Source organism: Corythoichthys intestinalis, chromosome 12 (assembly GCF_030265065.1).
Source record: "Corythoichthys intestinalis isolate RoL2023-P3 chromosome 12, ASM3026506v1, whole genome shotgun sequence".
In the NCBI taxonomy this organism is placed as follows: Eukaryota; Metazoa; Chordata; class Actinopteri; order Syngnathiformes; family Syngnathidae; genus Corythoichthys; species Corythoichthys intestinalis.
Window position 1 is genome coordinate 2,368,409 of NC_080406.1, and position 12,147 is coordinate 2,380,555.

At 37.1% G+C, this 12,147-nt stretch overlaps 1 protein-coding gene across 2 annotated transcripts in view; it reads right to left on the reverse strand.

Annotated features, from left to right (window-relative positions):
- The window catches only part of LOC130926772 (putative ATP-dependent RNA helicase an3), a 50,039-nt gene that overhangs the window by 36,032 nt on the left and 1,860 nt on the right, over nucleotides 1–12,147 (reverse strand). For both annotated transcript variants that reach the window (XM_057851961.1, XM_057851960.1), the window contains exons 2-3: nucleotides 7,975–8,026; nucleotides 6,242–6,289 (exon numbers count right to left, since the gene is read on the reverse strand). In XM_057851961.1, coding sequence (XP_057707944.1) covers nucleotides 6,242–6,289; nucleotides 7,975–8,026 — 100 coding nt within the window. The remainder of the gene's footprint in view (nucleotides 1–6,241; nucleotides 6,290–7,974; nucleotides 8,027–12,147) is intronic.

Consider the following 12,147-nt stretch of genomic DNA (forward strand, 5'->3'; position numbering starts at 1 on the left):
TAGCATTCGAGTTAGCATTAACTTTAGCGTATCCACACACATACATACATTTATATCGCATCTTCCGCACTATAAGGCGCATCCGTGCACCTTCACTGACAATTTAAAACTGCTTTCATAAATATAGGGCGCACCGCATTATAAGCGCAGTAGTAGTAGTCGTAGTACTTGGGGTTGCATTATGCATCCACTAGATGGAGGTGCAATAATGGAAATGCGGTGCCATGATTAATCAATATTGAGCCATATAAGGCGCATTTTATGAGAAAATTGAATGTTTTTAGGTGCAGCTTATAGTGCAACAAATAGGTGCTTAAAAGGTTTTAGTCTGCAAAATTGCCAAACATTTGAGCATCACGTTGCATTCCTCTTGAGGAGTTCAAATGGTGAAAAACCATGGAGCCACTTTCAGAAAATAGTTTCACGCAATAAGAAAAGAGCATTTTATGCTTGAAGATTAAAGATTAGCTTTGCCTGCAAGCACCCAGCATCATTTAAACCCATGGTTAAAATTAATTTATCAAGATCATCTTTGCCTGCAAGCAGTCCACATCATTTAAACCCATAGTTAAAATTAAGAGGCACAGCACTGATTGTTATCCATGTCCTGCCTTCCTACACACTGGCTACGTTTACATGGACACTTTTATTCAGATTAAAAGCCTGATCGGAATAAAAATGCTTGATGTCCACGCGCCGTTGGGAATATTCCAACACTTTTCAGCCCATTCCGATAAACATTTTTCAAATCTCATCTAATGCTTTAAAGCCCATGCCCGACTACAGGTAGTTTCAAATTATAAGTAGAGCTGTCCGATAATGACTTTTTAACTGATAATGGATACCCCAATATTATCCAATTCCAAAAATCTAATACCAATGTCAAACCGATAGCTATATATGCAGTCGTGAGCTTAATATTATGGCTAATTGTATTGTGATGCCCCACTGGAGACTTTAATAATGACAAATGTAACAACTTCAAGGTTTTCCAATAAACCACCTGTTCAAAATAAGGGAACAACTTCAACTGAAGTTATGGAAAAAGTGCCTATATTGCACCACTATGTTGTTGCAATCAAAATTGTGTAAACATCGGCCCTACCATAATCACACATGACTCATACAGTGATTCAGGCTGAAAATAACAAAGGGAAACAGGTTCAGTACAGCGAATGAAGTATGAAATAAAGTTTATAATTCATTATCAATCATTTATGGTTCATTTAATTTTTCCACCATGAATGCAAATGGTCTGCTAACATAGCAAGTCCCAAGCGTCTTAGTTTGGAGACATCTAATGGTCAATGAGCATAACTGCTGTGCTAAACTGTGACCAGCCCTTGTACAAATGCAGAAGGCTTCTATATTTACTTTGAAGGCAAAATACACGCATATTGGCCCAAAACCAATGATGAAAAACCGATGTTGATTTTATCCGAAATAATTTCAAAATGCTATTATCGGCTCCCCGATAGCTGACAACTAAAAAATTAGTGCTCCAACGATTAATCGAAGAAGAAAAAAAAGCTTCCATTCAAATTTTGCAGCTTCGAGTATTCGTTTAATTAGAAGTGGTATTGTAATGTTTTGTTTCGAAAGTGTTTGTTTCTAGTTTTATTGATTTGGATGGATACACTGCCCTCTGGTGGAAACAGTGAATATGACAACTTTTCACACTTCTAGTCCTCCATAAATTATTCACATCATTCCCTGTTGATTTTTGGTCACTTCCTATTATTTGGGGACATGATTGAGTGACATGGCTGAATCCAGCTGCTCTCTGTTAAGACCAACATAACACAAGTTTTTGTTTGCGCTGTTTTTAATCCATTCGTAATTTAGTTTATAGGTGTATTTAGCGGTTTTGTGGAAGCATGGGTTTGAAGGATGTAAAAAAAAAAAAAACTAGGATTTTATTGCATTTAAGATAGCTGACTTTTGCTAAGCAGGTTAGCCATTTTTTTTTGTTCTACTTAGATCCTCATATGTTTTATACTGTGAGGCTAAGCCAATGTGTTATATTTTTAAATAAAAGTGCAATTCTTCAGTTTAAAGAAACACTTTGGAATTTTATTTTGTATTTGCATTTAATGCTCTTTTGAAAGTGCAATCTTAGCAAACATCTAAAATTGATTCTGCAGTGTTCAAATGTCTAATCCGATTACTCGATTATTTGAACGAACTAGTTGATTAATCAACTACTAAATTAATCGATAGCTACAGCCTTAAATAAATTATGTAAAAAAATAAACAAGTTTTATAGTGCCTGTGACACGAAAAAGCATGTTTATTTCATAATACACGCGGTATTTTATGCCACTGAATGATATGGACCGCTCGGATATGTGTGTGGAAGCGATCGCTATATTTATTTAGTTTTTTTAATCCCGCGCCATGAAAATGAGTGACTTCCAGCTTCGGTCTTGCATTGAGGAGGGCGCTGTGACGTGTACGGTAGAAGACGTCCTCTTCACGCTACAGTGTACTGTTGTGTATGAGGACGAAGGATTCAGCTGATTTTGCGGATTAATACGTTTATTTTTCGCATCACGCCAGCCAAACGGCTGCAGAAAAATCATTCTGTATGAGGAAGTGGCGTATGCGCCTTTTTGGAGTTTCAAAAGGTTCCCATTCACCGTGGATATTTACTGTGGGACCATTGGATTTACAAGGAAGTGAGTAAACATCTTGTTTTGTATTATGTCAAATACAAATACAGCGATTACGAAGTAAACACTACAAACTTCCTTTAAATAAAGAACTACTTACGTTTGATCATTGATAGGCATGTAAAAAGCTTTCCTCTCGCTCATTAGCAGCATGTTAGCTGCACAACAACTCCAGCCACCCTCCTCCGGGGAACGAACTGTAAATTGCTCTCCACCGGGCGGTTTGCCGATCCGCGAAGACAATCGACAACCGGGTCGTCATGTCAAATAATCCAAGCTAGTTATGTGTGATTTTCCGCTTCGAAGACTTTGAAACATCACTCGGTTCGGGTTAGCATGTTGGCTAATTCTCCAAAGCCGGGGAAGGGAAATGACATATGTCCGATTTAGGTGTCATAAAATATCGTTCGGGAGGTGCGAAAGTAAAGGTGAAGTCAACAGTTTTGACCATTATGGAGTAATTTTTCCATGTCGTCCTGAATAAATGCATTTTTATTATTTCATATTCCATTCAGCACAAGACTTATTTGTCATGACCATGCCATTTATTTAGCAATTGGGGAAAATACTTGGATAAAAAGAATTTCCTGTAAAAATATTGAAGTAAAGAGACAGAAGCAATGACATTATGCCGCTCTCTTCGTCACGTTTTCCTCATTGTGAATAGTTCCCCCTCGACGGGCTGACTGGTCCTTCTCAAGCCATTTATATAGCTATTGGGGAGAAATACTTGGATAAAAAGAATATCGTGTAAAAATATTGGAGTAGAGAGACTGAAACAATGACATTTTGCGGCTCTCTTCGTCGCGTTTTCCTCGTTCTGAATAATTCCCTCTCAATGGGCTGAATAGTAAAACCGATGAGCCCAGTCTACCATTGACGTCATCACCCTGTTGGGGACGCTAAAATCTTATAATGGTAGGCGTGGCTAACCGGCAGATTAAAAGACTAATTTCTCGTCATCTGCGCTTTGCTAAATTGTTGTATATAGTCGAATCGTCTCAAAATACAGTGATACCTCAGCTCACGAACATAATTGGTTCCCAGAAAGTGTGTGTAAGGCGAAAAGTTCGTCTTCCGAACATTTATTTCCCATAAGAAACAATTAAAATGAGAATAATCCGTTCCCAGGTCCCCATAAAACATAATTTTCTACTAAATAAGCCTTAAAACTACACAAAAATATACCTTATTTTCTTTAATGTCTTCTTAGGCTTAACACTAGCCTGTGGTGGGGTCTTTTTCGGTCCCATAATAGCAAAAGTACACTCAATATGGTCCAAAATGTCTATCAAACACAAACCACGTCCGCACTCAACGAAAGGGAGGGGACGAACTGGGACGCCGTGAGCGTGCGTCAGCTTATCTTTGCGCTGTTCGACCGCGTGGTTTGGTTCGTCCGCCGAAAAATAGTTCGTCAGCAGAGACTATATGCTCGCGAATTTAATGTTCTTGAGGCGAAAAGTTCGTGAGCTTAAGCGTTCGTGAGCTGAGGTATCACTGTATGATTCTAATTCACATAAAAATGCCATTTAAGACTTTTTTTCTCGTGTCGTATGCTCTTTAACCGTCAAGTTTACATAATTTTGAATGTTTCGACCATTTGGTTTAATACTTTTTAGGGCGTGACTTCTGACAAAATCTGTCTTCTGATCATAAATAGAATCCGAAAAATTGTTCGGATTTTGTCCATGTAAACGTAGCCACTTCAGCTACTTCATGCACGTGGATATGTAGATTTGCCCTCAGCAAAAGCAGACAGAAGGGACTTACAGAGATTTACTGGTGCCACTGAATAACTGCACTGTCTACCAGATGAATAAGCATTTCCTGCTGTGGAATAAGAGCACAGTAAAAAATAAATAAACGGGAAAAAAAATTCATCAGGTGTCTTACACAAGTTTTGAAAGATTTATTCAGATATAAAGTGATGTAAACTAGTTGTGACTGGCACACTGCATGTCATTAAGCCCAGGGGTGAAAGTGGCTAGAAAAAAAAACAAGCTATTTTCATCATTCTGCGGAGCATTGGAATGACTATCGCCTGTAGAAGTCCAATCCATTTGAAGTGGGAGGGTGGCAGCGAATCATTTGCTGCCACCCTCTCACTTCAAATGGACTGGACATCTACAGCTGTCAAAGGCAACTAATGACTTGAATTTGGGGGCATTTCAGGCCATTTGCTGTTGATTTTTAGTCACTTCCGATTGATTTTGTCCTGTAAATGCCCTAAAATGAACAAAATTGACCTGTCATAGTTGGCGCAGCCTTAAGGCTGATTTAGGCTTCTGCGTAGCGGTGACAGCAGACCCACCCCGTTAACGTAGACCCGACGAGGCGTCACGTCAACGCGTGTGACGGAAACGTCGAAGGACTGATTTGTCCGCTCAGAACGTTCGGTTAAGCGCAACACGACTGCCGTTTTCAAACATTCGCAAACGTTTTCTGTCACCTACGCTTCAACATTTGTTGTTTGATATTGATTAGCTCCAGCCGTAAATATCCACATTCCATCTCTGTTGCCATTGTGGTCAATGAACTGAGGAAAACTAAAGGAATTTGACAAAAAAACGTACAAAGAGAAAGCCACACTCCTCGAGTGACGTGGCGCCGAATTACAGAGCAACGCGTTCCTTTGACTAAGAACTACGAATGTGCAATGACGGTGTAGGGTCTACGCTAGGGCTACAGCTATCAATTATTTTAGTAGTCGATTAATCTATGAGTTGGTTCAAATAATCAAGTAATCAGATAAGAACCATGAAAAATTAAAATACCTGACCTAAGCCTCGAACAGTATTAAAAAAAAAAAAAAAAAAGGATCTAAGTACAACAAAAGAATAATGGCTAACTTACATAGCAAACGTCCGCTAGCTCAAATGCTATGAAACGCAAAAAAAAAAAAAAATTTTTTTTTTTTTAACAAATGTTTCGGATACATAAAAACAGAAAAAGACAAAAAAAGGCTAAATATACTGTACCTATAAACTAAATTATGAATGCATTAGAAAAAAACATTACGCACACAAAAACTTATGTCGGTCTTAACATGGAGCAGCTGGATTCAGCCATGTGAAATGAGGCAGACTAGAGGGCATTGTATCCACCCAAATTAATCAAACTAAATGCAAACACTTTCAAAATAAACCATTACAACGCCACTTTAATTAAATACTTGAAGCAGCAAAATTGAATTTGAATATTTTCTTTCTAATCGAATACTCGAGTTACTCGATTAATCGGTGCAGCACTAGTCTACGCCATCACCAGAATGCAGAAGCATAAACCAGCCTCTAGTTTACAGGGCGTACAGAGCTGTGGCAACCTGGACGAACACTGAAAACTGGTCTCTTGAGTGGCTGATGATGAACACGGAAACAAAACCCCCAAAAAAAAGACGCATGAATCTCCGCTTATCCATTAAGAAACGTTTTAGAAGTATTTCCAAAAACAGGTTTCTTTAATTTCTATTGAAATATATCATGGCAAATGTACAAATAATTGAAGTGAAAATCTTACATTGTGCACCTTTAAGGAAACCAAATGAGAAGGATAGAATGGAAACTCACCATTTTTGGGACCATCTTTGTTCCTCAAGTGAGGTGGAATGTAACGTCCTGGAGGAAAGAGAAGTAAATGTTAAAAGTAGGGCTGTTAAAATTATCGCGTTAACGGGCGGTAATTCATTTTTTGAATTAATCACGTTAAAATATTTGACGCAATTAACGCACATGCCCCGCTCAAACAGATAAAATTACAGCACAGTGTAATGCCCATTTGTTACATGTGTTTTTAGGAGTTTTGTCGCCCTCTGCTGGCGCTCGGGTGCGACTGATTATACGGGCTTAAGCACCCATGAGCATTGTGTAATTTTGACAACAATGGCGGGCTACTAGTTTATTTTTTGATTGAAAATTTTACAAATTTTATTAAAACGAAAACATTAAGAGGGGTTTGAATATAAAATTTCTATAACTTGTACAAACATTTATCTTTTAAGAACTACAAGTCTTTCTATCCATGGATCGCTTTAACAGAATGTTAATAGTGTTAATGCCATCTTGTTGATTTATTGTTATAATAAACAAATACAGTACTTATTAGAGCTGGGAATCTTTGGGCACCTAACGATTCGATTACGATTCAGAGACTCCGATTCGATTATAAAACGATTATTCATGCATGCCCCTCCCTTATTTATTTATTTTTTTAAATGTTTTGTACATTAGTTCCAAAATTGTTCAAAAATACTCTAGGCTAAACCAAACTACTATTTCAGTATCAAGTTAACATATAGCAGTAAACATATAGCAGTAAACAAATATACAAAAATAACAGTAAATAAATTCCAGTCCCCATTCTGTATCAGCAGCTTTAAACTACATTCAATTAATTTAATGTTGTGAATCAACCGTTAAAGTTGTTAAAATTGCTCCCGTTATCCCATAATTTCCCTTTTGTCTACTTTCGACATGTGACAAGTTTTAAAACTATTTTAAAGATAGATTCAAGTCAATATTTTACCGATTTAGGAGTATTTTGGATAAAAAGTTAATTAGGTTTGCTTGGAAGGTTCGCTACAACAGCCTCGCAGGGAAGTGTACTGCTTTAAGATGGCGGCCGTTTACTAACGGCTGCATCTAGCTTTTTGTAGATGTGCTGCAACACTACCGAATCTATATTGCATCTAGTCCTATATAAATGATATCTATTATCCATTATGTGGATGTACTTGTAGCAGCTTTTCGGCAGCAGTCAGATATGTTATTGTGTTTTTTTTTTTTTTTTTTTTAATCTCGTGGCATGAGTTGAGCTAGAGCCGTAAGTTGAGCATTGGCGTTACCCGAGGGGCCGGGTAATGAGAAGCATGACGTTTAGCTACTCTCGCTTCGTTCCTCATTGTGTCCCGAAGACCGCGCGGCGCGCTGAGTGTGTTGTACTTCCGCTTTACTTGGCATATTTCAATAATCTGAATTTGGATGTTTGTGAATAGTTCTCGAATCTTCCACGGCCGAATCGCGAATAATCTAAGAATCGGAAATTTTGCACACCTCTAGTACTTATGTACCGTATGTTGAATGTATATATCCATCTTGTGTCTCATCTTTCTATTCCAACAATAATTTACAGAAAAATATGGCATATAATTTTTAAGCTGTAACTCAAAAATTTTAATTGTTGACAGCCCTAGTTAAAAGTAACTCTTATTTACAGGAAAGCAGGTTACGTCGTCCAATGCCGAATTGTCTCTGCAGTTCAGTTGCATAAAATTAAGAAGAAAACAGGTTAAACTCATACTTACTGCCACTTCCTCCGCCTTGTCCCTCAACTGAGTTCAAGTCTAGGGCAGCGAGCTGAGGAGAAAACAAAAGAAATGCACTCAATGTTAAACCAAATGTATTTCAATAGTAGACGTCCAATCCATTTTAATAGATTGGATGTCTAGCGCTGTCAACAGGAACAAAGGAGTCAATAGCAGAGGCTTGGACATAAATAAGCTAGTTTTAACATAATATCAATTTCAACGCATTGAATTTGATGGGAACGTCGCCCCTATCAACATGGCCGCCCCGAGGCCATTTTGGTAGGGGCGATGTCCTTTTGAGTAAAATGACAATGGGTTTATTGCGAGTAGATGTCAAAGGGGAGGTCGCTATCAGACCTTCCACTTCAAAAGGATTGGACGTCTAGCACTGTCAATATGTTACAAAATGAAATGCGTTCTTCCTCAGGACAAAATGCACCCTCCCACCAATGAGATTATCACTAGTAGATGTCCAATCCGTTTGAAGTGAGAGGCTAGTAGCGAATGAAGTAGGGCTGCAGCTATCGAATATTTTAGTAATAGAGTAATCAACTGAAAATAATATCGATTAATTGAGTAATCGGATAAAACAAATATATTTTTAGGTGAAGAGCAATTATAAATATACATGAGAAAACAAGACATTTCATCTCATTTTGAACCATTTTCAGTCAATCAATGTCTTTATTTTCAATGTATATTGTTGAAAACAGCCAACAATTGCATCTCAGATGTGACTATAGTAGACTAATTCACTGCTTTTACTTAAAAAAACTTATAGATCTTATTAAAAAAATACTGTGTATATATATATATATATATATATTTCTTATCTAAAGATGTCATTACGCTTGATAACACACATCACTTAAAAGTTAGGATTTTTTCCCCCACGTGTTTCAATTGAATTTCTATTTGTGTCAAGCCATTTTTAAGTTCTAGTTAAGTTTTAAGTTAGTCTAAACTGTAAGTCCTGATAGGATTTTGAGTTTTTGCAGTGTTCAAAATAAATGTATGTATTGGAGCACATTAGGGACCAGTGCTACTTGGTGTTTTATCCAGCAATGACTACTGAGCTAAAATTGATAGTTAGCATTATTGAGTTTTTATTTTATACAGTCATCACTCCACAACGCTATGTTATGTTAAAGCCTGTATGTAAGACACATTAGCCACGCATCGACAGTGGTCATAATTAAGAGAAACCTAGCTCTCCGCAGGGCTAACGTAACTTTAGTTAGTGACAGTAACGTTAATCTTTATTTATTAGCGCTTAGCGTCCTTTATTAGCGCTTAGCGCTCTACTGCTTTAAGATGGCGGCTGTTTACTAACGCTGCCCAGACGCAGCCGAGTGTCATTTCGCATCTAGTTCAACATAAATGTGATCTCTATGAGACTCATCAGACGCTACCTACCAACATAGCATCGTGCGGGCTGGTATTTAGCAACGTCGGCGTCGTTTGTAGCGGCTGTCGGCTGCAGTAAGTTTTTTTTTTTCCTTCTTCCTCTCCGCACGTGACAGCGCGTTGTCCCGCATTAAAAGTAGTCCGAGCAAAACGTGATGCTTAGAGCTGTCAAAATATACGATTACTCGAGGTGAATAAAATTACTGGGATCAATTTTTAAACTCGAGTTACTCAAGTTGCTCGAGTATTCGTTTCAGCTCTAGAATGAAGGCTGCCAAACATAATAAAGCTAACCGTCAATTTTAGCTCAGCAGTCATTGATGGATAAAAGACCAAGTAGCACTGGTGCCTAATGTGCTCCAATACAGCAGGTATCATACATTTATTTTGAAAGGTGCAAAAACTCAAAATCCTACTGTATCAGGACTTACAATTTAGACTAACTTAAAACTTAACTAGAACTTCAAAATAGCTTGATGCAAATGGAAATTCAGTTGAAACGCATGGGAAAAACTTTTGACAACTTTTGAAAACTTTTCAGTGATTTAAGTGTAATGACATTTTTTGGGATGAAATAAGATTTTTTTTTTTTTTTATAAGATCTAGAGGTTTTTTGAGTGAAAGCCGTGACTTTTTTTCCCTAGTCACATCTGAGATGCAATTGTTGGCTGTTTTCAACAATGTAAAACTATAATAAAGACATTCGTCTAAAAATGGTTCAATATTAGGTGAATTGTCTCGTTTTCTCAATTTATAATTGCTCTTTACCTATAAACTATAACGTTGACATTGATTAAAGGTTTTAAAAAGAGAAAGAGGCTGTGAAATGACTCAAATATGACAAAGACTAATAAGTATCTCATCCGAAAGACCAAGACGAAAATTAAAAGGGCTGCCAAAAACAACACTGCAATGCAACAAGTCACACCAAGTAAAAATATGATTATAACATGTGTTTTTTTTTTTAAATTCTGATTCAGTACATGATTTCATACAAATATGGGCTACCGAAATTCATTTTAACATTTTTTTGCCACTGGTATTTTTTGTAATGACAAAAGGGTGCCGTGGCTCAAAAAAGGTTGAAAAACTCGCCAGTGTGGCACCATTCGCGTCCAGCTCTGTTTCATCGAGCCACTGCTTGGCAAAAACACTTTTCTAACATGCTTAAGACTCTCCACTAACCGTTTTTACGTTTTTGGTGCCGATTTTAGGGCTGCAGCTATTGATTATTTTAGAAGTCGATTAATTGATGAACTAGTTCAAATAATCGAGTAATCTGATGAACATGAAAAAATTAAAATACCTGAGCTGAGCCTCAAACAGTATAAAAAGATGAATAAATAAGGATCTACATATGTACAACAAAAGAACAATAGGCTAACTTACATAGCAAAAGTCCACTAGCTTAAATGCTATAAAACACTTTTTAAACAATGCTCTTAACAAAAGGTTCAGACACATATTCCCACAAAAATTGGATAAATATACCTTTAAACTAAAACACGAATGCATTAAAAAACCTTAGCTCAAAAAATTAAAAAAAACCTAGCTTATGTTGGTCTTAACAGGGAGCAGCTGGATTTGGCCATGTAAAATGAGGCAGACTAGAGGGCAGTGTATCCACACAAATCAATGAAACTAAGTGCAAACGCTTTAAAAAACAAACCATTACAATGCCACTTTAAATCAATACTCGAAGCAGCAAACTTTAATTTGAATCTTTTTTTTTTTTTAATCGAATACTCGAGTTACCGTAATTTCCCGAATATGCCGCGCACCCCAACTTTACCTGTAAAATCTAGGGAAAATTTGTGTACCCGTGTATAAAGCGCACCCTAAGTTTAGCACCAATAAATATGAGTCTCGAACTTTTACGAAGTAAGCGGTTGCAGCATTTTTTAATCCTTTTGTCAAATATTTTTTCTAAAAAAATAGAATATTAATGTTCAGTGGTAAAATTGCTCACAGTATACGATAACAATTTTCACAAAGTAAGGAGTTGTAGCAAGTTTTAACAGACGTCACCAGCGGAACTAATGTTGGAAAATTGTGCAGTTCCCGGGGGGGAAGAGTTTAGTTAAGGGAACAGCCGGAAGTAAACAAATGTCCCACGATTTGCGTGCAAAACGTACGTTGTTACTTTGTGAGTTTCAATGTAAATAAAACAATGCAGCTTGGCTCAGTGGTTCGACACTATTCCTCAGACTCCTGTCCTAGCTCGCCACACGGTCAACATTTATACGAAACAGATCGCTGTTACGTTCTCTTCAAGACAACATCGCCATGTGCCGGCATGTTGCCAACGATAAGAAAAATGTACCGGTAAATAATAAACGAATAGTACAAACATTTTTTTTATTAGATGTGAAAAATATCACCAAAACAAGTATTTACCACATGAAACTTGATTATTATTTCACTGTTGTTCAGATTAGGTAATATTGTGCTGGTCCATGCTTACAATGGAACATGAATCGATGAATTTTTTCGGTCTCCGTCCCTGTACCCGTGAATAACGTGCACCCATGATTTTACGAGTAAATTTTGGGGGAAAAAGTGTGCGTTATATTCGGGAAAATACGGTAATCAATTAATTGTTGCAGCACTTGCCGATTTGTTTTCTTCTAGTCAACAATGCACATCGAAAATAAAGACATTGTCTGAAAATAGTTGAATATTAGGCGAAATGTCTCGTTTTCTCATATATATATTTTGGGGCTGTCAAAATTATCGCGTTAACGGGCGGTAATTATTTTTTTA